Source organism: Anser brachyrhynchus (genome assembly GCF_964034855.1).
Source record: "Anser brachyrhynchus genome assembly, chromosome: 1".
NCBI classification, from domain to species: domain Eukaryota; kingdom Metazoa; phylum Chordata; class Aves; order Anseriformes; family Anatidae; genus Anser; species Anser brachyrhynchus.
The window spans coordinates 118726229-118753464 of NC_137694.1; the positions used below are offsets into that span (position 1 = coordinate 118726229).

A 27236-nucleotide genomic window follows, 5' to 3' on the forward strand; every position below is an offset into this window, starting at 1 on the left:
TCCAGCAAAAAACACGCACCTGAAAGTATGATCTCAGACCACAAACCCAGGTGAAGTCACCTCAGCCAACAGGGAGGCAAGCTTGGCGGTGGGGTTGGAGGCCACGTGCTGGCACATCAAGCTGTGGTGAGCTGCAATGCAGCTGGTGAGCTGGCTGCGTGTGCTAAGCACCAGGAAAAGGCCGAATAACAACACACGCCAGGGGAGAAAATAAATCCCTCTTGCTTGCCCTGCTGCTCAGAGAGTCGATGCTTAAGGCCACATCCTGCCCCGAGGAACTGGTTAATCCTGCTCGCTGGAGGGACGAATGCACCCGCTGCCTGGGACGGTCCCAGCATCTCCCACCGCCAGTACTTCCACACGTCAGACTCCTGCCAAATGGGACTTTCTTCCAAGCAAAAGTCAGTGTGCAGAAATGAGCAGACTGCCCTGAAGTCACCCTGTCCCATCAAACCTCCTTTTCCTCTCTGCTTCTCACTGCTCTCGCTCTTGTGGGAACACAACCCACCGGGCCGCATACTTTGGATGCCTAAGACTCATCAGGTCTGTTGTTCAGTAATTTAAAATAAAGAGCAGAGTAATTAAGAATTAAAGCTGCATTTCTGTGTCAGAGCTGTTATGAAGACACTGCTGTAGCCTTTTGAAGTGATCTTATCCCAAATAATTCACAGAGAAGCTTTTTCCTGCTCCAGGATAAAGATCCACCCGTTCACTCACATATTTAATTGAATACGAAGTGTTTAGACTCTTTCTGCAGAGAGCTATTAACCCCCTTACTCCAAAATCAAGACCGATGCCCCATTTTTTTCAGACATACCAATAAAGGGAAAGCAGCGTGGGTCATATGATTGCCCGACCTGTCTGGCTTTGCAGTTAATTTGGTGGCTTTGGGTTCTTGTTCCCGTTGTGCTCACTTTCCATGAACAGAAAGCAAAAACGTTCATGGAAAATGGATTTCAAAGGCATGTGCATAAGTGTTCCTGGAAATCTAATTTTACATTTTCAGTAAAAGCATCTGCTGCAGACAAGGGCTGAGCAGGGAAAAGCAGTAAGACACTTAGCTGCACAACTCTCCTCACCCAGTGCAAAGAACAGAAAGTGCGACTGTATCCCAGTGAACGTAAGAGTTGTTTTCGGGTGTTAAGCAAGCAGGACGAAGCAGCTAAAATCAGATGGTTTGCTACATTATTTTTCATCTGGCATGAACAGAGGTGTTCAAAGCTCAATTTTTGCAAGATTTGCTTGCAGGAGGAGATCTTTGTAAAAGAGATGTTTGTAAAAGCAGGGCTTGGGGGCAAATGGGTGTGTGGCAGGCCCTGAGTACCACCTATCTACCGAGCGTGTAGAAGAGCTCACGGCATTACAGTGATGCTCCTTTACCAGGAAATGTGAAAGAAATGATCAGCAAGGATAGGCAGAAAGCACTTAGCTAGAATTTCTATAATCCCTCCCAGTTCTTGACTAAGATGTATCTGTTGTCACAGAATTAGCCAAGGACTGGCAAAAGAGCAATAGGCCAGGGTGAGAGGAAAGGGGCATAAGGCACAGGAGATATAAAAACGAGCCTCAGCCTGGTTCATGAAAAGCTCTGTCAAAAACAGTGCATCTAAATCCACTGCCTCAGTGGCTGAAGAAACTAAGGATAAGATTGTCTGGCTCTGGAGGTCAGAGCTTTAATGTGCTGTTAAAAGCATCTATATCATAAAGCAGCACCGCTGCACCAGTTTTGATTTAGCAACACCAGGTTACATCAGCTGAGGAAGTGATCCAGAAATTGAAGTCTGCCTCTCTGTAAACACAGTGAAGGGAGAAAGGCTCTGCCATCTTGTGAGGATGGTCCAAAGGGCCCACGGTGCTGATCTGGGCACTCCCTCTTGCCCACCCCAATGTCACTGCTTTGTCACCTCCCTACAAGGAGCAGAAGGGACAACGTGGTCTGGCCGCTGGCCGTGCAGACCTGTAGGTCTTCTCCATTTCGTGCCCTGCTCCATCCCCACACCAGTGGCTGGCTCCACAGGGAACGAGCCTCAGAAAGTCTCCAAAACTGAAGCGTCAGTAGAAGAGATTTGAGGACAAAACAATAAAAATAACAGCAGCAGATCACTCAGAGCAGACGGTTTCACTCAAGAGCTCTGAGGGAACTCAGACTTGAAACTGCTGACCTATTCAGTACAATACCACAACAGTTGTTGAAATGGCGTGGCACCGCAGGAATGGAAGGTGGCAAATGTTACATTCATTTTTAAAAAGGGCTTTTAGAGGCCATCCAGAGACCTGTGAGCTGGAAAGCTGGGCACCCATACAAGGCAAATGGAAATCAACTGTAACGAAGGGCAGAACAGCTCGATATGCAGATACATGTGGTACAACAGGAAAGAGCGCAGTCTGCAGAGCGAGAGGTCAGGTACTGTGAACACGTTGGTGTCAAGACTTGGGCAACTTGGCACAGTCATAAATGATCCAACTGCAAGGAGATGCAGAGCGAGCGCAGAAAACTGAATGACAGGTTGATAAAGCGACATACGCAATTCACTGGCAGTAAAGACAAAGCAAGGGACACGAGGAACACCAGCCCTAGCCGTACGAAGTCCATCAGGGGCTCTCAATTATCACGTCAGGAAGGAAACATCAGGGCCACGGGGCTGAAAAGTCCAGCTCACTGCTCAACAGTTGTCAACAAGGCAAAAAAAAAAAGAGCTTTAGGGATTACTGCAGAATGAATAGAGAATGACAGAGACCGCTTGTTCGGTACCTCAAACACGGGGGCAGCTCTGCATAGGCAGAGGAGGATACAGAAGACTCAGAATATGGAAAAGACGGTGCAGAAATGTGCAGTAGTTTCCAGAGGCAGGAGGCTGACTGCAGCAGTGCTCTGCTTCGTCACCTCTGCAGTGAAGGGACATGAGAGGTCTCACCAGCTCGTGAGCAGCACGGAGGTGTGAACAGGCAAGTGTTGCTCTTTGTGTGTCCCGTAACAAGAGAAAGGGAGCACCGACCAGACTGTTGGGCTGTGGGTCCAGTATGAAGAAAAGGAAGCACTTCTTTCACACAATGCAAAGTTGAATTATGACTCTCATTGTCACGGGATGCTTTGGAGGCCAGAAATATGAAAGAATTCCAGAAAGGGGTTAGCCAAATTCTTGCAGGCTTAACCCATCTGCAGCTGTTAAACACAATGACCCAGATGCCAGTCAAAAATTCCCTTAACCACAGCTTGCTCACGACCGGGCTGGTAACGCCACGCAGGGATTGCGCTATACTTGCCCTCTCCCTACGCATCTGCTTCTGAAGCGAGCTGCTTGATTAGCTGTGCCTTTGGCCTGGGCCACTGGCACTGCATAATACTTTATATACGACATAAAATGTGTATTAGGAAACTAGAATGTATTACAGGAGACGATCGAGTCTGTTTACCTTCTATGAATGTCTCGCCTTCGGCAGGCACTGATATCTGATGTCTTGGGAGAAAGGCACTTCTGTCCTCCAAATCTATCCATCACACCCCCTGGCAGCCCGTACCAAAGACCAGCTCTTTCTTGATCTCTCACAGATGCGCTGCTAAATCCATAAACCATGACGCTGGATTACCTTTATCATTGATTTAGCTGTCACCACCAAAAGTAGTTAGCAGCCATGAAATAAGCCAGCAACCGCACTTGAAGCAACGTTCTCCCGAGGCGCATATTTCCTTTTATTAGTTCTTAAATTAATTCTCCTTCGCTGCATGAAGTGCGCCTCATTCTCACTTTGCGGGGTGAGGAAAATGAAAGTCCCTATCACCTTCTCTCATGCACCATGGTTTTGTACGAGCAACTGCTCTCCTTTCTGCCGTTTCTCCTTTTCCAGCTGACACAGGCCGGGATGACACCAGGATGCCTCTAAGTCCCCTCCTCACCGAGGTGTGACTGCTGCTGCTGGGGACACAGCCAGCGAGAAGGTTTGGGACGAGCCGTGCTTCACCCGGCGAGGGACAGTCCCTCGCCCCCAAGGCTGGGTCATGCTGGCAGCAAAGTGCCCAGCTTGCTGTTTTACACCCGATTTGCTCCATGTAAAAACAACGCGTGTTTTTCATTGCTACCGGCCCGGCATCTCCTGCCAGCTCTAAGCACTTCCTTTAAACCAAACCAAACCAAACAAAAAACACGCAAGATTTGATCATTCACTTTTGGGGCTACGTTACAGTTGCCGGCATCTGTCCCGTCTGAAAGGGAAGGGAAAAAACACCCCGATCCCAGGCAGGAAAAGAATGGAAAAGGCAGCACTAGGTGCTGCGCCGTGGTGTGAGAAATGAAGCCAAGAAAAACAGCATCTCAGGAGATATTGAAAACAAAACCAAACATGGTAAACAGGAGCAGAGGCAGGTTTCAGAAGAAAGGCAGGAAGACAGTGACTAAAGCACCAGGAGCGGAACAGCGGACACATGGAAACTGAGCCCGGAGTGCCATGGTTTCTTTGCTCTTGTTTTCTTTACCATTTTACAGAAATCACGATGCTGGCGAGACCCCGCTATACCCAAGGGTCAGTCATGCCACTGCAAGCTGGTGGAGCCGCGCTGGTTTATATCCACGAAGCGGCAACTTTCTCAGGTTTCCCAGAATTACTGGGGTTTAAAATAACGCCCTGAGAACCTCGCTGAAAACAGCAGCTGGGATTGTTCTCAAGCCAGGACATACTAACAAGATAGATAAAAAATAACTAGAAGTGCCTCTATTATTTCCCATAGTTGCAAAAACCCTAACTTTGGATGCAGCCGTGTTGAAAACACGACCCTAAAAAAATGTATGCATGACACCTTGCTACCAGTGCAAGAGTAACACAGCAAATGCACACAGAGCTCTTTCAGATCAAGGTGACACGGATGGATTGCTCGTCCGGTAACGACTAAACCACGCTTGACCATTTTCACTCCATAGGCCTCTCTCCCTGTCAGGTTTTATAACCCGATTACTACAGACTTGGGTTAGATTCAGACAGATTGCCGGGCAGTGAAAGGCTCAATATCCCATTATCAGATTTGTGAGCTGGCCATTCCTCTTCATTTAGTATGTAATAGAAAGTGTCAGTGACGTCCTGTGGGCTCAGGCTTCACGATGAGCCTTAACTATGCAAGGTGTATGTGCGCATCTGGAGCTCGTGTGACGCTGCAGAGAAAAAAACTCCACGGAATCAGGTGCAGGACAACAATTTTAAAACATTTTTTATTTAAATATTAAATAAAACACATCGACTAATCATTTTGGTGTACATCTCTCATTTTAACATAAGAAATAAAATGATTGTTCAGTCATGATAAAAAATAAACTATACATCTTAATTAAACCAATCACATAGTGTCTTTAAATACCCTATTGCATTGCAGTCTGCAGAACAGCACTGTCAAGATATCTACAAAAAAAAAAAAACTTTTTAAAATGACCTCTTTCTGCTCCAGCAAGAATTCCAAAGAGGTTCTACAGCAATTGGAAAAGAAAAAAAAAATACTATGAAAGTAAAGTGCTTGTCATTGCTTAGGACAGGAAACAAAAGAATCTGTGGCCTTTTGATCCATGGCATTTAAACAGAACAAATATTGAAGAGGAAATTCTGCGTTTAAGTATGTGTGCTACCCCTCACAGAACTGAAGGCAAGTTGCTGCTTTGTGACGAGCTGGCTTCTTCTCACCCCCCTCTCTCCAGCCACCTCCAGATAACATTTTGTTGTTGTTTGCTTTGTTTTTAAACCGCTGTAATTTAGCACGAGACTTTGGTGTTTCCTCTGCTGCAAGGCACCACACATTCAGAAGTTGAGCTCAAGCAATTTTCTCTCCCTGTGAAGCTTCCAGACCACGTAGCAGCAGTGGCAAGCTGGAGATGTACCAATACAGACACACAGGTACTACACACAGATAAAGGGGTCGTTTATGGAGAGCCACAGACAGAGCCACAGGACATCTTTAGCCATTCCTACTCCCACCAAGTAACCTAGTCAATCTTTGGCTTTTTTCTTTTTTTCTTTTTTTTTTTTTTTTTTAAGAAACAAACCAAAAACAAAAAAACAGGTATCTATATTATTTGCAAACGCGTAATACTGCAGGTTGCACGAAGCCAAGGTAACTTGAAGGCACCCTGTGTCACGCTTGGGAGATGGGTCCTTAAAGCATTTTCACAAAAACGCGACTATTTTCCGACCTTCCAACGGTAACTTCCAGCTGTTTGCTCACCTGCTTCCAAAGCTGAACGCCCTACCCTGCCCGCCGCTGTAGGGGCACGGCCCTGCTCTCCCCCTTATACCTAAGCACATCTCCTGTTGACGCCAACAGAAGTCACGCTCCGCCTTGGGAGGAGGGGTGGGGTTTATACCAGAAACACAATATAAGCATATTACAAAATATAAAAAATAACTAGTGTTATATAGTTTTCTGCTTCCTATTTATATACATATACAGCATTAAAAACCATACGAAAAAACACCTACCTAATCCAAAACCTCATTTTGCTAGTATGCCAAAAACAAACCAACCCAAAACAAACACCCAAAGATTGTGCTGTTTTACTCACTTTTAATACAGTTTTGTTCAGAAATAGCTGTACTCCGTGAGAGTAGAATTCTGTTCTAGCCTATTCCTTTTGTCTTTGTCAGTATAGAATTATAACCTCAATATTGCACATTTCCCCAAGAGTCAGTTCTATTTGGACCCTGATAATGAAATGCATAAAAACATAATTAGCAGCGGAAATAACGATGTGCAGCGCTAAGAAATACCCCTCAGGCAACTTGGAGGCAATCTCTAGGAGGGATTTTTAGAAGGAAAGCCCTTCCCGCCACCCCGCCAGCGATAACGGTTCCCTCCTCAGTGCCTCTGCAGGAATACGAAAACTTAGTGTTTATAAAAAGATTCCTAGTGATCGTTTAGACCAACAAAATACACACGTGTGCATGCGTGTATACGTACGTATACACACAGCACCCCAAAGAAAACATCCCTGCAGAAGACCAGACAGTACGTAATTTGGATCCTGATATCAAGGGATACATTTTTCAAGAGATTACTCGCTTCTGTGCTAATTATAAGGTCGTTTGGCTGTTGGTGTGGTTGGTTTTTAAAGGTTTTCCAGCTGATACATAAAGCAGAAAGTTCACAGTTTTCATTTAAAGTATACGTATCTGGGAGGTGCGGAATGGGGAGGTTGGTTCCTTTAAAATTAAAAGCGTTAACAGGAGAAAAAAACAAATGGCAATGCTTCCATTTTTGTCTTCTGTGAATGCATAAATGCTGCATGCCACTGGTTTTCTGTTTATTTTCCTTAAAAGAGGTAATCATCTTCACAAACCCATAAGTGAATATTGTGAAAAAGGGAGGCTCTGGTCCCTTCTTTGAAAAGCCTCTCCCTGCTGTGTCACCACTACCGACAGCTGCTAATCTTGCATAACAGCGGAGCTGTATTGGTCTGACTTGAGTACAGTACCGAAGAGTTCTTCCCCAACCACATCCCTCCCTGTCCCCACAAATGCCCCACCCATCTTCCCCATCATTATTTTTCCTTTAAAAAAAAAAAAAATTCAATTTCTATTCGTATTTGTTCAGTGCAAGAGTAGTAGAAGCAAAAAGACATACATATTGCTTGGTTCAGTTCTATAAAGTTGCTAGCTTTCTGAGCCAGACAGCCTCTTCACATACTTCAAAATTTATTGCTTCTGAGAGTCACTCGTCCGCACGACGCCAGCCAGCCACGGACCTACACGTGCCACGGAGCAGCGGTGCAAGTTCTTCGCAAAAAAAAAAAAACAACACACCACAGCAGCGTCAGCTGCAGCAGCCAGAGCTCTCATTTGACCAGGACAAACTTCCCTAGCTGGTTGGAAGTCAGGTCCTCCATCTCACAGTCCCCGTGCTGCACAGTGACAGCCTCGTAGCTCGGAGACTGCGCGGAGAAACTCTGCTGCTGAGAGAAGGTGGTGCCAGCGGGAGAGACGCTGCTGCTGATGTACAGGTGAGCGTCTAGGAGGTGAGCTGCTGAGGACACCGGTGACACGCTGACACCAAAGAAGTGAGGTTGGAGCAGCTGGCTGTTGCCACCAAAGGCCAGCTCAAAGGAGTTCTCTCTTTGTAGCTCGGACAAGAGAAGAGAATTGGAGGTTTTGCAGGTACCTGCGCTATCAGAGGAGGGGAGGCCGCTGGTCGCAGGTGTCTGAGACGTCTGGGGACAAGCTGGCTGGAGGAGCTGGTGATGCTGGAGCTGGAGCATTCTGAACAAAGGCCGAGGGTGGAAGAGGTTAACTTGCGTTGCTAGGACGGGTTCACGTTTTCCTTCCTCCTTTCCTGCCCCAACCCCCGACCCCAACTTGCCCCCCCCCCCCCTTTTTTTTTTTTTTTTTTTGCCTTTCTCCACTGAACCTCTCCTTACCCAGTCAGTACAATTAACGCAACGACCACGCCAGGTCGCTGCGTTTTCACTTGGTTTTTCCTCATGTCGGAGAGGGAGGCTATCACCAGAAAGCTATCTAGTCACAGTGTGGCCGGCTAATAATAGATGTTCTAGAGACAACGTGTGCAGATAAACCGGAAGCACAATTTTCCATCTCGCTTCTCTGGGAATGAAGAGGTGCCACTGCACATGACATTTGAGGCCACTGGAACCGTGCCTCCTTTGTGGGCTGTAACTTTTCCAAATTACAAGGTCTCACTTCCTCGCCATGGGAAAATTACAGGAGGAGGCAGAGGAGGAAAGAAATCATTCCCAAAACTAACAAAGAAAAATACAGCTTGCAGTGGGGAGAAGTAATGTTTTCCCCCACGGTACCCAACTGCTTCTCAATCCAGCAACCCCCGAATGCTTGGCCATCGAGATTTTAGAGTGGAACTGCACGTCCTGCGTTACGCATGCCAGCGCAGGAAGCCGCAAAGGAAGCTAAGCAGTTTATCTGCTGCCACACAGCACGGGTGAGAGGAAAGGAATCCCCAGTGACTCAACTCCCCAGTCTCTTTTGCCCCTAACCAAAGCAACCCCTAGGAAAACAGTAAAACTCCTCCAGGCCGGCTTCTCACCTCTGCTGCTGTAGCACCTCTTCCAGGAGGCTTCTTCCCTCTCTGCTGCTCCCGCTGCTGCTGTACAGGCAGGTGCTCGGCTGCGTGTGTTGGAAAGGGCTCATGGCACTCCTTGCTGCCCGAGATGAGGAGGACTGACACACCTGCCGAGCAAAGCCTTTGATTTTATTCAAGCCGAGAAACCCTTTGGCTCGAGCGTTCTTCCGCAGCTGCTGCCTAAAAGCCTTCAAGCCTGTGGGACACGAGGAAAAGAAACGCACTTTAATCCTCCTGAGCATTTGCCTAGGAGCCTGCTTTACAGATCAGCCCCTCTGGGCAGCTGCCTTCATTTGCGTGAGCACGCACTACAAGAAACCGTGACTCCTGGGCTCACGTTCACGGCTCTGCCTGATGGCCAGAGCAGAACCAACGTGACAGAACAGGGTCTGGGACAGCTGCACCCTCGTGTAGATGGGCACATGCACAGCAAGGGACAAAGCTGCCAGAAAACACAATGTGCATTCCGTATTTTAGGAAGAGGGTGGAGCTTGCCGTCCCACTCACAGCGGCAGAAATATCTTCACGGGCATGCTGAAGCAGCATGTGAGAGCCTCCCGTCTCAGAACCTTCCTCAGGGACTATGAACACGAGAGGCAGGATGCCTCAGGGTAACCCTAACACAGAGGGAGCAAGCCCCTGCATGCTTCCCTCTCCCAGCGGCCGTTGGAAGGGTGCGAAACCCCAGCAGTAAAGCGAGGAAGGAGTTACCTTGAGTTAATGAGGTATCAGATGCTCGCCTTCCTTCTTGGAAGCTGACAGGCAGGAGGGAAGCACCTCCCATGCAGCCCTGGGCCTGTAACACCGGAGCGTCGGACTGGGAAGCTAGGAAGGGTGATGTCATCCTGGCTGCGGCCGGGCTCCCCGTCATTACTTGACCTGCCAAGCAGCTGCTCAGGGCCACGGAGCTGTCATTTGAAGATGAAGTAAGGCAGCTGTCTGAACTAGTTCCCTCCGTGGGGCTCGCTGAGGAGGAAATGACTATACCTGCAGAGGGGAAGGGAGGACAGAAAGAGCATTCCCAAGATGAGCACGGGAAGGAACGAGCGTGACATCAGAGCATTCTGCCCACCTACGCTGGCACTAATTAGCAGCTGCGAGCCAGCGAGGTGTCCAGCAGCTCGTGCTGTCACAGCGCCTGACTCCAGCACGGGGCCACCGACGTAAAACCTGCCTGGCTCCTGCCCAGCCAGCAGGGCTCTGCCAGCATCTCTGGGCTTACGGGGTTTCTCAGCACAACACTCCGACGTCAGATTTTTGCTTTGTGAGCATTTCTGCTCGTTTAGCTCACGGGGGTTGGTTGTGTACCCAATACAGTTAGCGATGACCTTGGGTTTTTTTGTTTGTTTGTTTTAAAATTCAGTTGCACATGCGACCACACCCACCCACCCAAACAGTGAAACAAGCAGAGAAGGGTTATGTCCTGCTTGTGAGAACGCTTCCTCTAAAATGATCCAGGTAAAATTTAACAGTGCAGAGTCCCTTCCTGGAGAGCCCCACTTATTTAAGGGAAGACAGACATGAGGAGTAGACTAGACCTCTTTTCTGGGCTTTCCTACCCCAGTCAAGGTAAAATCAGCACACTCTCCCCAAACATTTGGCTGCTGGGGCGCTCCTTCTCTGAGCTTTTCCTCTAGCTAAGGACGACCTTCACCTCTCCCAGACTTACTTACATGGAGGGGCATGCTGATAGAAATGAGTGGTGACTTCAGCCAGCGTGTGCCTCCGGCTGGTGTTGCTGGGGATGCGGATGGGGTGGTCGTACGCCTTAATTTCATCTTCCAGCTCCTTCTCTTGCCTTACTTCTTCGCTAATGGTGGTCTCCAGCAGGCTGTTGGGGGAGATGGAGCGGTTCCGAAAGAGCCCATTGAAGTTGGGATCCACAGGAAAGAACACAGGCTGCAAAACACATCAGTTCACAGTCTGAAGGGCGTTTCACTTATTTCCGCACTACATTTTAATACTCTTCACAGCTCTGGGGCATGCCTTCCGTAGGTGTACTGTTTGAGAAGCTACTACAACACCATGCCCAAGTGCAAAACAAAAGATTCAAGGCAGAGAACAACAGTCACAAACTGCTGTTTTGTATCAACAGAACAATTAAAGAGAACACAACAAGACAAGTTACACGCAGGGCAGCTGAGAACACCAACCTGTAATGGATTGTTCATATCACAGTCCATTTCTGCCTGCAAGGATGGCTGAATCAGACTCTGAGGTTGCTGGTAAAGCAGAGATGATCGCAGGGTTTCACTAGTGAGACTGTCCTGAGGCATCTGAAGGCAGAGAGAGATGCACAGAAGCCATCACACACCGCAGTTCCATGTGATTCTTCAAACACTCAAGGCTCAAGGAATTTCAGAGACACCTTCTGTGCGAGCCTTCTCCACGCACTTTCTATCAAAATTAACAAAGCTGCTCTTTCAATGCCAACACAAACACAAAGTTCCTTCTCCTAACTCAGGCAACTAAACTGGAAGTACAGTTTGAAAAGGCACCGGGAGCGCACTTTAAAGGGGGGGTGGGGGTGAGGAAAAGAAAAAGAACGTCAGAAAAAACACAATCACGGTGTACTTCTGAGGATCCTACGGGGTGTGTAACAAAGAAAACGTAAGTGATCCATGCCTGAGAGGGCAGCCTAATCTTCTGGCTCATTACTGAGCCGCACCAGAGGCAAACTGCTCTCTGGATCACGACCCACAGGCCGTTACTATTCCATCAGCATCCTGCTGACGAACAGTAGGCTGCATCCTATCAGAGGGCACAGATATCGGAATCGGTTCTCAGAAGCCTCAGAGTTGCAGTCTTGTATTTCCCACAGAAAGGGGCAGGAAAAGAGAGCCCACACATACAGCCTCCCAGGTAGATAACGCCCTTCCTCACCTCGACATTGCTGATCTCGGAGCTCCTCGGCCTTTGCTGACGGCCAGTCGCTGGACGACTCGATAGCTGGCTGCTTCGATACTCCTTGAGCCGCTCCAAGAGCAGGTAATAAATTGCAGCAAAGTGGTTGTAGCTGCTGTTTTGTAGAGACTAGAAGACATCAAAAGAACCTCTGAGTAACAGGTAACTCGAGATATAAGCAGCCACAACTCATCGTTAAGGCTTCATAACACTGTACTCATAAAAATAGTTAAAATCCAGAAGGGCAGCGTGAATTTTACTACACTGTGACACTGGATCAAGGCCGGTCACTGAACAACGCACACGACTGCACCACTGGCATGCTGGTAGTCACTGAAAATATATTTAAGGGACAAGCGCTTCTCACCTCCACAGTTCTCTGCCTGTCAATGCCAAGTGTCTGCATGATCCCAAGGACCTGTTCATTGTAGTCGCCCAGGTTGGAGTTGTAGTTTTGCATGGAGAAGGACAAAGACTGCTGCTGCTGAAGAGACGGGTCAGCTTGCATCCACTTGTGCTGCTTTATTTGGGAAATAGTTATTCGTTTTGTTGGGTCCACGACCAACATCCGTCGGATTAGCGTTTCACAGTCTGGATGACAAAGACAAACTCATGAGCAAGGGGTGAAAATGACAGTCCAGCCCCAGGTCATTGCTAAGAAACTTTCCCACCACCACTGTTTGATGTCTGTGAAAATGGGAATTAAGAGATTTTTGAGCAGCTGATGCATGGTGTGACTACTAAATATTCAAACCAACACAGGAAAGGCCAACATACATTTCATAAAAGCAATGTGTCACTACAGGAAATGAAGCTGTACTGGCTAGCAGCAGGTTTCAGGTGGCTTTCCGCCTTGCAGCAGGGCTAATTGTGAGTGGATGCAGGTTTAGATCCACTTGGAGCAGGTCAGAATTCAGTACAGGACTACTGCACAACTACTGTACGTACTCAGATACAACTTCCTGGTCCATGCCTACTGCTAATTTGTTTATAACCGGGGAATCAAAGCCATTCACGGCTAAAACTGATAAAGGTCACACTTCAAAAGATATTATTCACTTGAAGAGAGAGGCACATTCACTTTTCTGCATCCAAATCAGGGACAGGTGATACTACGCCTCAGTTCCTTTTTCTCACCAGCCTGTTCGAGCGCAAGCATTCAAGAAACAGCGCTAAGCCTCACTATTTCTGCTCCCCTTGGCAGCAAAGCCACACTAAAAAGTTCCCTTTCTGCATAGTTTGAGCATCTTAGAACTACACCCACGTCAGCATTGCAGGCTCATTAGAAGTCTGTTTTCTCTCTTTTCTAAATGATTATTTCTTCAGCTAGGGTTTCAATTATTTTTGCAATCCACAGAGGTACTCTGAGAAAGGAAAAGACAGCGTTTTAGATGCACCATGAAGTAGATGCCAGAAAAGAAAGCATGTGCAACCAGGCCCTGAAGTCCTACCCTACAGAAATTACTGGATGCGTAACAACAGGGGGATTGCCAGCTGCAAAACCAGTCCCATCTGTCACTGCCCCAAGAAGGAACAGGACAACTATTCCTTTACTCACGGTTCCTTTTCTAACATTAAAGATCTGAATAAAAAGCACCTTCGGACATGAAGTATGGGATGCGGAACCGCCCCTCCAGCACTCTTTGCCTCAGAGTTGGTAAGTTGGGTCCGTCAAAAGGCAGAGAACCACAGACGAGGACGTACAGCACCACCCCAAGGCTCTGTCAACAGAAAACAGCACAGCGTATGAGCGACTCCAGCAGAAGCAATGGTTTGGAAAGCCCACAGCCCCTAAGAAACTGTTAAATGCAAATTCTAAGGAATTTCAAGCTCACCCATATATCAAGGTGAGGGCCTTCATATTCCTTGCCTTCAAACACTTCTGGAGCTGCATAGGGCGGGCTTCCACACCAAGTGGAGAGGGGTTCTCCTGACTTGTAGAAGTTTCCGAAGCCAAAGTCTGGAAGGAAGTTGAAAACCTGGGGTAAGACATCGCTCAACCACACGCAAACATTTCAGAAGTAGCAGAAAATGCGTTGCTTTGTTCTTCACACCTCCATTTGAACTACTCTTTTTTTTGTCCAGAACATACGTACATAGAACTATCAGTAACTTTAATTTTTAGTTACCGTAAGTACGTTTACTGGATCACGCTAGGGAGACTGAGTTTGACTACACGCCTAATGCTGTTTATAGAGTAAGCGTGCATTTATTACCTGCTAACTTGATATTCATGTTAGCATCTAGCAGAAGGTTCTCTGTTTTGAGATCTCTGTGCACTATGTGGTGGCTGTGACAATATTCCACCGCCGAAAGAATCTGCCAGAACTTCTTCCGCGCTTCGCTTTCACTCAAGTGCCCGTTGGAGGTCAGATGATCTGCAAGACCAAAAAGGACGCACAAAATTTAGAAACACCTGGAGGAAGCTTTTTGTAATATTCCATGTGCTGTACTTGCTTTTTGACAGCTGACAACACCAAGCCTGGATTTGTAGCCAGAACATATATTACTCAGGACTGGCAGCGACAAAGCCACAACTTCCAAACCTAAAGAACCATTAGCTACTGCAGCGAGAACTTACCAAACATTTCTCCGTTCTTTGCAAACTCAGTAACAATGTAAAGCATATCCTTTGTCTCCATAACCTGTCAGGACACAAGACAAGACACGCTTAAAGAAATGCAGACCTCTGTAGTTTCTTTCATTTCTCTAAATGTGTTCTCAGACATATCAGTTCAATTATTTATTTGCTGCAGCAGCTGGCAGTAAAGACATCTCATTTTGCACCACAACGATCTTTCCTAGCAAACTGGTAATGAAAAAGGTAACAAATCATTGCTCATGCCTACAATATACAACAGCTTCCCGTGCCACTGTTCTTCTTACCACTACCATGTCACCTAATCTCTGTAAGATAACTGGTGAGCACTTCCATACTTTTGTACACTTCCCTGAATTCCTTTTTTTTTTTTTGTTAAAATATGCATATAAAAGTTTTATAATTCACTGGACATATTTTGAGCACTCAAAGACGCTTAAATTTACTTAGTCATCTTTGTTTCATGGCTAGCAGGTACTCAGATCACAGGAGATACCTAGAACTTGGAAAATCAGGAAGTCATTCATACCAGACACCCCACTCCCATTCAGCGTTGGCTGGGGACGTGGCAAGCCTCCCATGCAAGTGAAGATAGGTAGCTGTTTGTGTAACTGCACTGCCTGAGGCACATCAACAACTGTCAATATATTGCTCAACATTCACCTATCAATCTTGTGTCAGCTTCCTCTGACACTTGTTATTTTGCACATCTTTGGAGGGAAAAAACAAACAAATAATGCTGAGTGTTTTTGAATTCATATTCAATTACTATGTCGCGTCTTTTAAATATTGCCTTTCAGGTTTAAAAAAAAAAAGAACAAAAAACCCAAAACAAAACAAAAAAACCATTTCCCTAGAACTGGACACAAAAGGAACAGGTATTTTGTTTTGGAAGCAGGAGACTCGCAACAGGTTAACAATCAAACAAGCGCCAATACGACTTCAAAGGATGCAGTTTCCAGCCTCCTAAAAGTAACTTTTTTCAAAGTCTCTCGTCCTCCCCTCACTACAAGTACACACAGACACAAAACGAAAATAAACAAACAGGGAGCAAAGGAAGAGAGGTTCCCAATTTAAAAAAAATGAAGGAAAGTGTTCTGGGAAAGTTGCCAGCTGGATGAAATTAAGACGCCGCGCTGAAACTAAAACAATGATGAAATAATACAAGAACACACACCCTACATCGGCATGTCATCTAATTCCATCCCTGCTTCTCGGTCTCCACCAAACAGGTAAAGCATCGATTCCAACAACAAAGAAAAGAAAACTGCTGAAAAAAAATTACGGCGCACTACCAACGTCATTTGCTCAATCAAGTGAAGTGGTTCAACTAGATGGAATTTAACCTGCTTTTCTAAAAGCTTCAAAATAGTATTTAGTATTTTCACCCACATCATTCCACTGAAATGAAATCAACAGGACTGTTAGAATGTTTCGGTATATCCTATACTGCCCTATGGGCAACAATGACGTCAGATGTTAACGCAGAACCATTTTTGTTATGATGTTTAATACTATAAATATCAGGCACTTTGTGTGTGTCAAGGTCTTTAAAAATAATGCCTTGCTGAAGCACCTGCCTTACTGGCTTTTCAGCCTTACACATTAATTAACTATTTTTTTTTTTAAGCTAACAAACCCAACGGTAAGATTGCAGCTGGTCATAGCGTGTACTACTGCACATGGCATTTCAGACCTGCTGCTTCCTTTCTTCTGCTATTCCTCCCCCCTGCCCTCCTGGGCAGGTCCAGACGGACTGTGATACCTCATCTTCTTCTCCAATCCACATGGCACTATTTAAGATGATTAAGAGGAACTTACACCAAATGCTAATTAGATCAAATGTTTAGAATTTGCAAAGCAGTCCTTGCTCACTAGACAGCTGTGATCCTGTTTTCCGCACAACACGTTAATTTGTTCTGACTGTTAAAAAAACGAACAGTGCAGAAACTGAACAAAACTAAATCAAAATTCATACTGTGGAACTCTACAAGTGAAAAGATATTTTAAAATCATTTTTAAAACTACGCAAACTGGAGTGGAATAACCAAAAAGGTCATTTTCAGACATATTTTACGGTATCAACATTTGTAGACTTTTTTTTTTTTTGCTGGTGATCTTAAAGCCCTTCCACTTATGGCAAGCCCAACTTTTGCGCACGCGACTCTGCTGTCCCAGAAGAGTTTAAGTCCTCCTCTTATCAAAAGTACGTAAGAAGCTCTGACCTTCTACACTGGAAAAGCAGAGGAGTTAGGAAGGCAAGTTAACTGTAGAAGTTCAGATAGTTCATTTCAGATCAAGAAACGGATTTCAGTCTGTTTTAATGGTTTTGTTTTAATCGTTTTGTTTTAATCAATTTGCCAAATAGTCGTCTAATTACCAGAATCTTGTTTAAAGAATGATGAGTGACTTAAAAAAAAAAAAAAACACAAAAAAAACAGTTTTTGTAGAAAACTCTTTAAGTAAACTATTTCAATTTGCGTTTTCTCTGCAAATATTTGATGTAAAATCATGTGCAAGACACGCGTATGTCATTTGCATGCTGTGCTTCAAAGCCGACCTCTTACCTGGTATAGCTTGATAATGTGGGGATGATTCAAAAGCTTCATTATCTGAACTTCTCTATAAATCTTCTCCAGGTTGCTCGGGTCTAACCTTGTTTTGTCTATTATTTTTATTGCAACCTGCAGATTAAAGAATTAAGAAAATAAAACAACTCCAGGCATTGCAAAATAGGTATTCCTAGAAAAAAAAAAAAGCCAAACACAGCACCGCATGCAAAACCACACACAAACTCACAAAATCCACGTAAAGTAACCTCTGAAGTACAGTCCCGACAAAGCTGATTTTTCTGAACTGCACTGAATTCACGACAAAGTGTTTTCATTTTTCTTTTCTACGTCAAAGGATTACACGTAAGGTATAGAACAGAACTGCAGAAATTAACACTGGGCAGGATTCGGTAAATCTTTTAATCCACCCCATGCTAGCGAAAAACTGATTTCTGTAACAGGCTGTTTTCTACTCGAGCGACCGGTGTGACTTTGACATGTACTACACATGGAAATACAGCTGCTTGCCCATTAGGAAATCATCTCCGCGAACACCGCAAGTTCTTTGTTCTCCAAATGTACGTGCTGAATGAAAAAATAAAACCTGTCTGAAGAGTTTAAGAGTCCAACAGACTGAGGAGCTCTTGGAGAAGTAGGAGGGATGGAGAGAAGGTATCGTGGTAGTTGGCGGTGTTATTTTTGATGTGTTCTTGCTTTAGTTTTACACCAACTCCGTGGGGCACGGGCTGCTGGTACTGCGGTGAGAAAGCACGGAGTTCGCTGCCGGGCTTTTCACCTCCCGTGCCGCTTTCTTTTGTTGTGTTTGTAAAGAAAACACCGTCTGGGCTCTCCCCTATCCCCCTAGCCGCACTCACCTGCGTTTTGGTCACCCTGTGCCGGGCCAGCTTCACCACGGCGAAGTTGCCTTTCCCCAGCGTCCTCTCGATGTCGTAGAAGCCGACTCGCAGCGGCCGCTGCTGGGCTGGCTTGGCGGCGGGCACGGCGGCGTACTCTGACATGATCACCATGGTTCAGGCGGGCGGCGGGCGAAGGCACCGCCGCGTTCAGGACGGCAGCATGGGCGCTGCACCTGCACGGGAGACACCGGAGTCGGTCAGAACTCCCCCCTCGCACCGGCGGCCGCGACTCCGCCGGGCGCCTCCCGCCGCCGTACGGCGGCGGGAGGCGCCCGGCGGAGCCGCGGCCGCCCCGCTCCCCTCACAGCCCTCCGCGCTCCCCTCACAGCCGCGACCGTTGGTGCGCGACCGTTGGCGGGCGGCCGTTGCCGCGCCCGTACCTGGCGCGCGCTCCCCGCGGCTCGCGCCGGGCTCTGCCGCCGCGCGGCTCGGGTGTGAGGGAGGGAGGGAGGGAGGGAGGCAGCGCGCATGCGCGGCGCCGCGGGGGAGGGAGGGGGGCACCCCGCGTGCTCCCTCCTCCCTCCTCCCCCCTCCCCTCCTCCTCCCCCCGCCCCTCCTCGGCCCGCTCCTCCTCCCCCGCCCACCGGCGGAAAGCCGAGCCGGGCCCCATTGACGTCACGTTTGACGCCAGAGAGACGCGCGGCCCGGCGCGGGGCTGGAGGGGAGCGAGACGGCGCGGCGTTGCCGGGCAACGGGCGGCGCTGACGCGCGCGCTGATGGAGCCGTCGCCGGGGAGACGGGGGGGGCGGTGACGTCAGGGAGGGAGGGGAGGGGGCACCTGGGTCTCCGGCCCGCTCCCCGCCCCGCCCCGCCCCGCCGCTGTCACGTGACGCCCGCCATCTCGCGGCGGGGTCGCCCCCTGCCGGCGCGCGGCCGTTAGCCGCCGTTAAGCGCCCGTTAACGGGCGAGGCGGGCGGCGGTGGCGAAGCGACGAGCCCCTCGCCCTGCCTTCCGCCTGCACCTGCGGAGGTGGCGGCTCGGCGAGCGGGGCTGTGAAGCGGGCCCTTTTGCACCCCCAGGCTGAGTGGGGGTCCCGAACGTGCCCGCTGGGCTCCTCTCGAGGCTCGTTGCCAAAAGCCAAGTGGCAGATGCCTTCAGTAAAGTTCAGTCTTAACACAAAGTGCAGTCTTCACACCAAGTTCAGTCTTCAAAGTTCAGTCTTCTAAGTTCAGTCTTCACACAGCGACCAAAGTTTGCGCGCTTGGTCTCAAGTTCCAGCTAAGCCTTAAAAATACGGCTTGAGTGATGCCTGGCGTGTCTGTTACTCAGCTTACTCTCTGTTAGGGTCAGTCCTAGACTTTTTTCAGACAAGTAATGCCCCACTCTGTGACCAGACTCCTGACCAGAAGGCTGTTTGCCTTAGTCTGAAGTCCTTTTCTGACCGTCATCGTCACTAACACACCGGACACTTACCTTCCACCCAGCAGCTACCACCGCTACAAATGGATGAGCCAGGCTCCTCGCAATAAAAATATGAGTTTCACGGGAGGGGATATAGCTCTGCGTCATACCAAACTTTGCAAAGCAATTTATATGTTTTTTTCACCTGTAGCTGATGGTCTCCTTAAGGCCCTTGAGTGATTTCTGAAGGGCTCAAGGTGGACCCCCTATGGGAGGAGAGCCAACGTTGTTAGCTTTTTTGTATTACTGTTATTTAAGATTTACACTGTGAGGACCTCATGAGAAAAATGTGGTTTATATAAATCAAATTACGTGATACACAAGCTCTGTGTCATAAATATGAATGAGAGAGATCTGTCAGCATGTTCTAGTGAAGCAAACCGGACTTTCTCTGCTTCTCTTATCTAATGAGTTATGTTGCTCTTGTCGCCCTCAGTAACTTGGCTGCTAGGCCGGTTATGCTGCAGGATCCTTCATCTAGAAACGCGGAGAAGTAACACCTGAGCACCTGCAGGGCTTGAAATGAAGGTGGTAGAGAGCCGTGGCTTGCAGAGCTGGTGGCTAGGAGCCTGAGCACGGGCACTGCTTGCACGGAGGCACTGGTTTGGCCCCGGTCGTGGGACTCCTGCCATTTGGTGTAAGGGGGTAATAGCATACAGCCTTCCCTGGCTATCGTAACGTTCAATTAGCGCTTACACAGTGCTTTGAATAACTCACATGAAAAGCTGGCTTATTATTATTATTATTGTTATTTTTAAGCTAACAATGTATTCTCCGTGGAGCTCACGAAGAGGAGGTGACGCACAAACAGCATATACAGTAGCAACTGCATGTGAACAGTGCCCCAGGAGTTATAAAGAAAAAAATTACCTTAATAATGGTTCCTCTGCTGTGGTGGGATTTTCCTCCCTTTAATTATAGTTGCTGTTTTCATTTCAAATTGATTAAGTGTTTTAGGATGGCAAACAGAACCAGGCTTTTTAGAAAGAGCACGCACGGCAGACAGCCCCAGCTAGGAAGGTAACATTTTTATTTCTTTTTAAAGGACTCTTTTTTTTTCTTTTTTTTTTCCTTCCTAAATGGGAAGAAGTGAACTGGATTTGGTGTTCTGTCTAATATCTCATGATTTTTCCATCCTAAGGAGTGGCAGACACCTGTGCCATGGGACTGCCTGGAGATTGTAAGACGGCACCAGAGGGTTAGAATCCTCGATCCTGGTTTTAATTACCCGCATTAGATGGAAGAGGCAAGAAGAACTGGCAAGTGTTGCTGTCTGGGGAAGGTGCTTATGCAGATCTGCCTCTCTAGTCCAGAGGGTGGGATACATATAGCTTCTTTAGCAGAGGAGGGAGCACACAGTTTTTAGGAGCGATCACACTATTGTATGATTCATTGAGAATTAAAGGCCTCCTGTATCTATCACTCTCAGCAGCCTTTCAGTATTTCTCTTCCATTTTCACACGTGGGTCATGACAGTTTCCATCAGTGCTGCTCAGAAGTAACCATTGCAAGGTTTTGGTAGTATCATAATTACATTGTTTTTCTTCCACTTTCACTATGAATCAATAAGGTCTAGGCATTATGAACCTCATACGTGGTCCCGTTTCTCTGTCCTAGGGGTGCTTTTCTGGGAAGGTCGATGCTTTTGCAATTCCTGCTCTAACACTTCTGCTGCCCTCTGGTGTTTTGGATATCCTGAGTGAGGAGTCACTTCTGAGAAATATCCATGGTCAGCAGAGGGATAATTATGGAGCCGGCTTGTACGTAACGAGGGTAGGAAAGCAAGGAGAGTGGCGTGGCACTTTCCAAAGTGTCTCTACCAGGATGTTCCTCTGAGTTCTCTACGAGGAGGGAGAGGCTGGGAGGCCACAAGTGCTCATTTTTTCCATTGCAGTAGTCCTGTGCCCCCTCGCTAAGGGTGGCATGGTCTACAGATGGGAATGTGTATGAAGACTGCTGCCTTCCAAAACTCATCTCACAGATATTTCCAGCAATTCAGTCTTCAGTCGTTTCACTCAGCATTTCCTATCAGTTTCAAAACAAACTAACAACAATAGCAACTTTCTTCACTTGGGGAAAAAAAGCAAAACTGAGAAATGGAAGCATTCCTTTCTGCCCGTTCCACCTTCCGTAGTTACAGTCAGCCTGGCCTGCTGTCGTAGGATTGTTGGGGCACTGCTTCCAGTATAGCTGCGTTTTTCTCTTTTCTTTCTTTTTCTTTTCTTTTTTATTTTTCGGAAAAGACCAGTGATTATTTTGAAATTCGTATTTGTTGGGCCGTCTTCAGTGTCTCATCATTTACACAGTGTAACTGAATAAAACCTTGCTGAAGTCAATAGAGTTGTTCCAGGTAACACCAAGTCTGCATCTGGCCTAGAAAAACATAAAATGGAAGGTGTCACATTCTGAAAAGCGTAGGCACATTTGAAGCAAAGGAGTTGAGAAAATCAACTAAAATATTTGTAGGCTTATTTTAAAGCCACAAATTTTAAGCCAAAAGCATTGTCTTTGGGAGGGGGGAGTGCCTAAAAATTTCCAATATGATTTCAAAGTGTCCTTGAATTTGAAAAAATATATGTCTGCGAGCACAGTTTTGGCAAAAACACTCGTGACTCTCAAAGCTAGCATATCCTTACTGAGGCACCACAGTAGTATCCAGAAATACATTTCAGACCACTGGAATGTCTTTGGTCACAGTATTGCATCACGGTAACATAATTATCATCACAACAATGAGCTTTTGTCGTTAATGTTTATGTCATTTCATAATTAATGAGGCGATGGCATTTCTCTGACCTAATACATTGAGCTTGTCTTGCAGAAGAAAGGTACGTAGTGCTCCTCTTCAGCCTTCGTCCTTATCTAGGGCTATAAAACAGCTTTTTAAAGGGTAAGCACCAGGTATGTAGGGTTCTTTCCTAAATATAAAGCGCTACAAAATCCACTGTTAATACCAAGGCTTTGACTGTTTTTGTTTGTATTAGGGGAAGTACAAACACAGAGCAATCAAGACAGTTTATGCCCTTGAGAGTGTCTTTCTTTTATTGTCATCATTTCCCTTCCCTGTTTGTCACTCTGATAATGCTGCACTGTGTTGGGGCATACGAACCTGACTGACAACTGGCCACAAACACATGAAATAGTTATGAAAAAAGAGAAGTGGGCCAGGTTATTCCCATTGCCCGGATAAATGAAATGCAGAAACTAAACAATCAACACCGAAGAGCTGCTTATGAATTGAAGTTGTTTTTCTTCCCTTCGGTTGTTTAAACTTAATGACCAGAAGTGGTAACAGCACTGAAAGTGCACCGTGTGATCTAACCACGTCCAATTAGCAGGAACTCATTTTTTACAGTATGTGTGCTGATTTTCAGGGATGGTGAGCATCCACCGTTTCTGCTTTTTAATGGAAGTTGCTGTTGCTCAGCATCTCCGCAAATGCATCTGTGTCTCCTGCAAGGCAAGGCACGTATTCTGCCAGCGGCTTTGACCAGGGAGGACTGCAGCCAAGAGCCCCTGGGGGTGGGTACGTCTGTGTTCAGCTGCTGCTGCCCTCAGCATCGAGTGCAGCCAGGCGGGTGGGAGCTCTGTCCTTCCTGGGACAGAGCACAGAGAGCTCAGGTGCCTACGGGGCAGTACTTGGATCTTTTTCATGACGAAACTGTGGTCTTCATAGTCAACACGGAGAGCAGATAAATAGCTCCCCACATTTAACAGTGCCTGCTTTACTGCCGGGAGGGCAAAAGGCTGCAAGATGAAGTGCTGTGCCCACGGTGGTGTGGCAAGCCTGTGGCAAAGCTGTGGCAGACATTTTGTGTGTCCTGAGCCCATCCAAAGTGCTTTAAGTGCGAGGCCATCCTTCACTCTCTGATTGACTGATGTTGATTTACAGCTGGTGTAAAAAAGCTACATACGTGCCGTGTACACAGCAGGCAGCTCTTGCACGCCGTTCTTCACATCAGGCTGGGCTTTCCGTAGGGTTAGCACTTGCAGTTTAACATCAGCCCCCCGCTTCCCGCTGGAATGTGGGCAGGCAGGCAGGCCAAACGTGGACAGCTAGCTTTCTGCTGCTCACGGGCTTTGCAACCGCTTGCCGGCCGTTTCTGTTGAGAGTGTGTATTACCTCTGCCTGCTCCCTGAAACACCCTGCGTGCTGTGTTAGCTCGCGTATCGTTTTGTTGTTTGGGGTTTTTTAGGCCACACCTGACAGAGGAGCTCAGCAGTATGGGATCTGCCAGAAGCTGCTAAGCCAAAACCAGACAGTAAATAGGCTTCAGAGCAGATGTGAAAGCCTAGGTGGGAGGGAGACATGTCCACGTATCTATTTGACAGGTGAAATTTCCCTTCCCGCTTCTCTGGCCTCGCATCCTCCCCGCTCTCTGCCAACCCCCTGTGCCATTTGGAGCTATCATCTTCCCGGGGCCCCAGGCAGAGCTGGAGGCTGACGAGGAGGCAAAGGGCCCCACAGTGAAGAGGCTACAGATGGGGTGAGCTGGAAACATCTCTGGTGTAAAGGTGAGGGAAGGAAATCCACTGATAGTGCTGCAGGAAGACTGCTTGTGTGGAAAAGCCTTGCTGGGGCAGGAACGAGCTGCAGAGGCTGCCCTGCGTGGGCCCCGAGCTGTCAAAGAGGAGTCAGAAGGCTTGGTCACCTTGTGGTGGCTTCACCATCCTTGGACACCCCAACCCAAGGCAGGGCTCCACCTCCAAGCTGTGAATGGGAGCCCGAACTGTGGAGGCCAAACTTTCATGTGCCCCCCTCTTGCCTTGCCCAGGATCTTTTCTCTTTGGCATCCCTACAAATACTTAGGGGCAGTTCTGCAGGCCTGGTGGACATGGCAGGAAACCCTCGCATTCATTCAACAAGTCTGGGAGCCTTCCTGTGGGCAGGCCAGAAGGCTGAAGACCATTGCTCATGGCTTTACAGCTGCTGGGGTTGCCCTGAAGCTTTCCTGCTTGGGCAAGGCCTGCCAGTTATTCTCCTGCCGGTGTGGACACCCTCACAGGGGACCATGTGCCTGCCCCTACGCTGTGCTGGAGGGACTCCCTGCGCGGGCAGGAAGGTAATTCAGCCTCGTTCCTTGGGGCCGGACCTTCACCAGCATCCTATTGCTTTTTACAGCCGTGGCACAGGATGCGGCGGTGCCCCGGCGGTGCAGCTGTGGGTGATGTGGACACGTGCCCAAAAGGAAGCAGCCTGAGACAATGGGGTGCGTTGCACACGTATGTTGTTTATAGCCTCCAATGGTGCCTGCTGTGCTGGAAATAGTGACCCAAATGTGACAGTTTTTACGTCCCCTCGCTCCAGCCTCTGCTCCCCTCACTCGTGTGTGACTCATGCAGAAACCTACACGTCCTTCCCTGGGGGCAACGTGAATGAGGGCCCCCTTGCCTTTCCTCCATATTAGCACTTCGGCCTCTGAGATCCGTCATGCTCCTGCTGCAGTCTGAAATGGAAAGGGCAGTCGCTTTCCTGATGTCCCAGGTAATTGCTTTATCCGCCTGTGGCCGTCTGCACCTCTGCCAGGCAAGGGGGTAAGCCCTGCCTCCTTGGAAGAGGGCACTAACAGCATTTCTCCACGGCATGCTGAAAAATCAGGAGCATCTCCCCTCCCCCTTCCCCCTCTCTACTTTGCTCGCTCTGAAAGAAAACAGAAACAAAATAGAAGTCGCATTCGCAGCACCGTGCCTGTGGTACAGTTATTCCATGGGGAAAACCTGATATATCCACCTATTGTCTGAGCCACTACTAAGAGACCTTAGTGAATGACCAAGCTACGAAAACAGGTATCCTTCCTTAGAGATTAATGCGATATTTGCGTCTGATGTTTCCTGCCATACAGCACAGATTGTTTGTGTTGATGGACAAGTGAGAAATATGGCTTTCCAGAGGGGGGGAAGGACTGTTGCAACACACCTTTATTGTCGTCCTCTGGAACAGCATATTAAATTCATTTTCCATCCATCCCTGTAAATACATTTCCTATAATTGCTACTATGTCAGATGCACTGTAATCCGTCCCCTCCTACGTCAGCTGCATTGTTGTAAACCCCCCTCCCTCCGATGTCAGGAAAGCTGTAATCCTCCTCTTACGTTACACAGGAGCTGCATCTCTGACATTTTCAATTGCATTCACCCCAAGCCAGACAGAGCGGGGATGGAGAACAAAACACCAGTTTCTAGACCGTGAACGTAATGAGTTCTCCGGGGCTTTGAGCGTGCATGTGGGTGTTTGAAAGTAAGGTCAAACGCATTTTACACACTCAGCTGGCTTTCTCCAGTCACAGACCAGACAAAGATCACTATTGCTGCAGAACATGAGAAGCTCAGCAGAATTTCTGCATGACATTGAATCATGCATCATATACCCTTACATACTGGTTCTGTGTGTAGGCTGGGATGAAGGGTAAGACGATAAATAGCACTTCAGAGAAAAGGGTTAGCAAAAATCCTGCTTCATAAGCCCCAAATGGTGAAATGACTCCCATGAAGGAGTGAGGGAGGTGGGTTGGTTCATGGTTTGTGAGTGGGACACCAAGACAATCTATTTTCAAGTACGTACGCGTATGTTACGCTTCAGTCCCAGGGGCTGAGCAAGAGCTTATGAACAATAACACACAAAAGGCGAATTTCTTACGTGCAAGTCTTGGCACAAGCCAACTCTGAGCTTCCGAGGAAGGAGAATACAGGGCATATGGCATCTAAATATATGCAATCATGGATGACAAGAAACACAGAAGAACTTTTTGGACGGAGCTGTTTGTTAACATCCTGAAAATATCTTTCACAAGATGGATACTGACAAGACAACTCAAATCCAGATGGTTCTCCCGTGATTGTTTCAAAAGAGCTCTAACTCCGGGGTGGAATAAGCAGCTTGTGCTACTGGAGAAGGTTGCTTGTGACTCCTCGAATAGGAAGCCAGGTGTTTGTACTTCAGTGAGAAATACCCCTCCTGTCACACAGCTGATACAGCCAGAGGGCACACAGCTTTGTCTTCGTATCCAGCAGGACGTGGTATCTTCAGAAGCTCCTCATGTTCTAGACCAGTTTGGGGATGGCTCAAACTCTCTTTTCTTTCTGCTGATAGCCATCACCTCTCAGAGGATCAGTGGCAATTTATTTCCCCGCTCAATTTACGCTTCTCTGTTTGGCAGACATTTCCCCAGTTTTATAGTGCATACCTGCAGAAAGCCTTTTCAATTAGGTCTGCAACTACTGACCTTTGTGGAGAAGGTAGACTGGTGTCTCAGCTTAAAGAGATGCCTTTTAAGAAGGCGATTTAGGATCAAGTATCCTCTGAAGCTATTTTTTTTATTACTATTTTATTTTTTGTCGCCATCAAGATTATGTGAGTATAGAAAGACCATATTCTGCAACGTTTATTTTAAAGAATAACACTGCTAGATGCTTAAAACATAGAGGGGCAGGTTAGGAAGAGACCTAGTTACGCAGCAATTCCCACTGCAAACCAAGATGAGAAAGTCAGGAGCTGAATTCATCTGAAACTTCTGGACACCTCGATGCCTGCACAGGCACGGATTCTTCCAGCCAGCCTGATTCCGCTTAGGCAAGTCACTCGTGTCAGCAGGGCGTTTTGAGCTTAAGGCATCCAAATTCTGTCATTTGCAACAGAAGCAGAAAGAGCGTGAAGGAAAACAAAACGGGTATTGATCGATTTGCGCTGGGTCCCAGTGCAAAACCCCTTCTGGTGGGGCTGTGCATGGGTGTGGGTGTGCGTGTGCATTACCCTGCAGCTGCGGCCGGCATATCCCATCAGAGGTAAAGACCTGGGACTGAC

At 47.5% G+C, this 27236-nt stretch overlaps 1 protein-coding gene across 3 annotated transcripts; it reads right to left on the minus strand.

Moving 5' to 3' along the window:
• Positions 1-5166: 5166 nt before the first annotated feature.
• SIK1 (salt inducible kinase 1) lies at positions 5167-18557 on the minus strand. 3 transcript variants are annotated; one of them, XM_080608201.1, is made up of 14 exons: positions 18414-18557; positions 17992-18206; positions 17132-17248; positions 14547-14610; positions 14182-14343; positions 13801-13925; positions 13563-13686; positions 12333-12556; positions 11945-12094; positions 11215-11337; positions 10735-10960; positions 9773-10048; positions 9026-9168; positions 5167-8226 (listed from the first exon to the last, which is right to left on the minus strand). In XM_080608201.1, the coding sequence occupies exons 2-14, from the start codon at positions 18142-18144 to the stop codon at positions 8137-8139; spliced, it is 1977 nt and encodes a 658-aa protein (XP_080464327.1). In that variant the 5' UTR covers positions 18145-18206; positions 18414-18557; the 3' UTR covers positions 5167-8136. The 3 variants fall into 3 exon arrangements, with proteins under 3 accessions (XP_080464327.1, XP_080464326.1, XP_080464325.1); XM_080608200.1 differs by having other exon boundaries at positions 9026-9257; XM_080608199.1 differs by having other exon boundaries at positions 9026-9257; positions 17992-18262; positions 18325-18443.
• Between the last annotated feature and the right edge of the window lie 8679 nt (positions 18558-27236).

Excerpts from the sequence above, each read along its gene's own strand:
- SIK1 (XM_080608200.1), bottom strand. The coding sequence starts at position 18,144 with ATGGTGATCATGTCAGAGTACGCCGCCGTGCCCGCCGCCAAGCCAGCC. Across the intron at positions 13,687-13,800 it reads GCCCTCACCTTGATATATGG|AGCCTTGGGGTGGTGCTGTA; the intron begins GTGAGCTTGAAA and ends TTCTGTTGACAG. Across the intron at positions 9,258-9,772 it reads TGATACCTCATTAACTCAAG|GCTTGAAGGCTTTTAGGCAG; the intron begins GTAACTCCTTCC and ends CGTGTCCCACAG.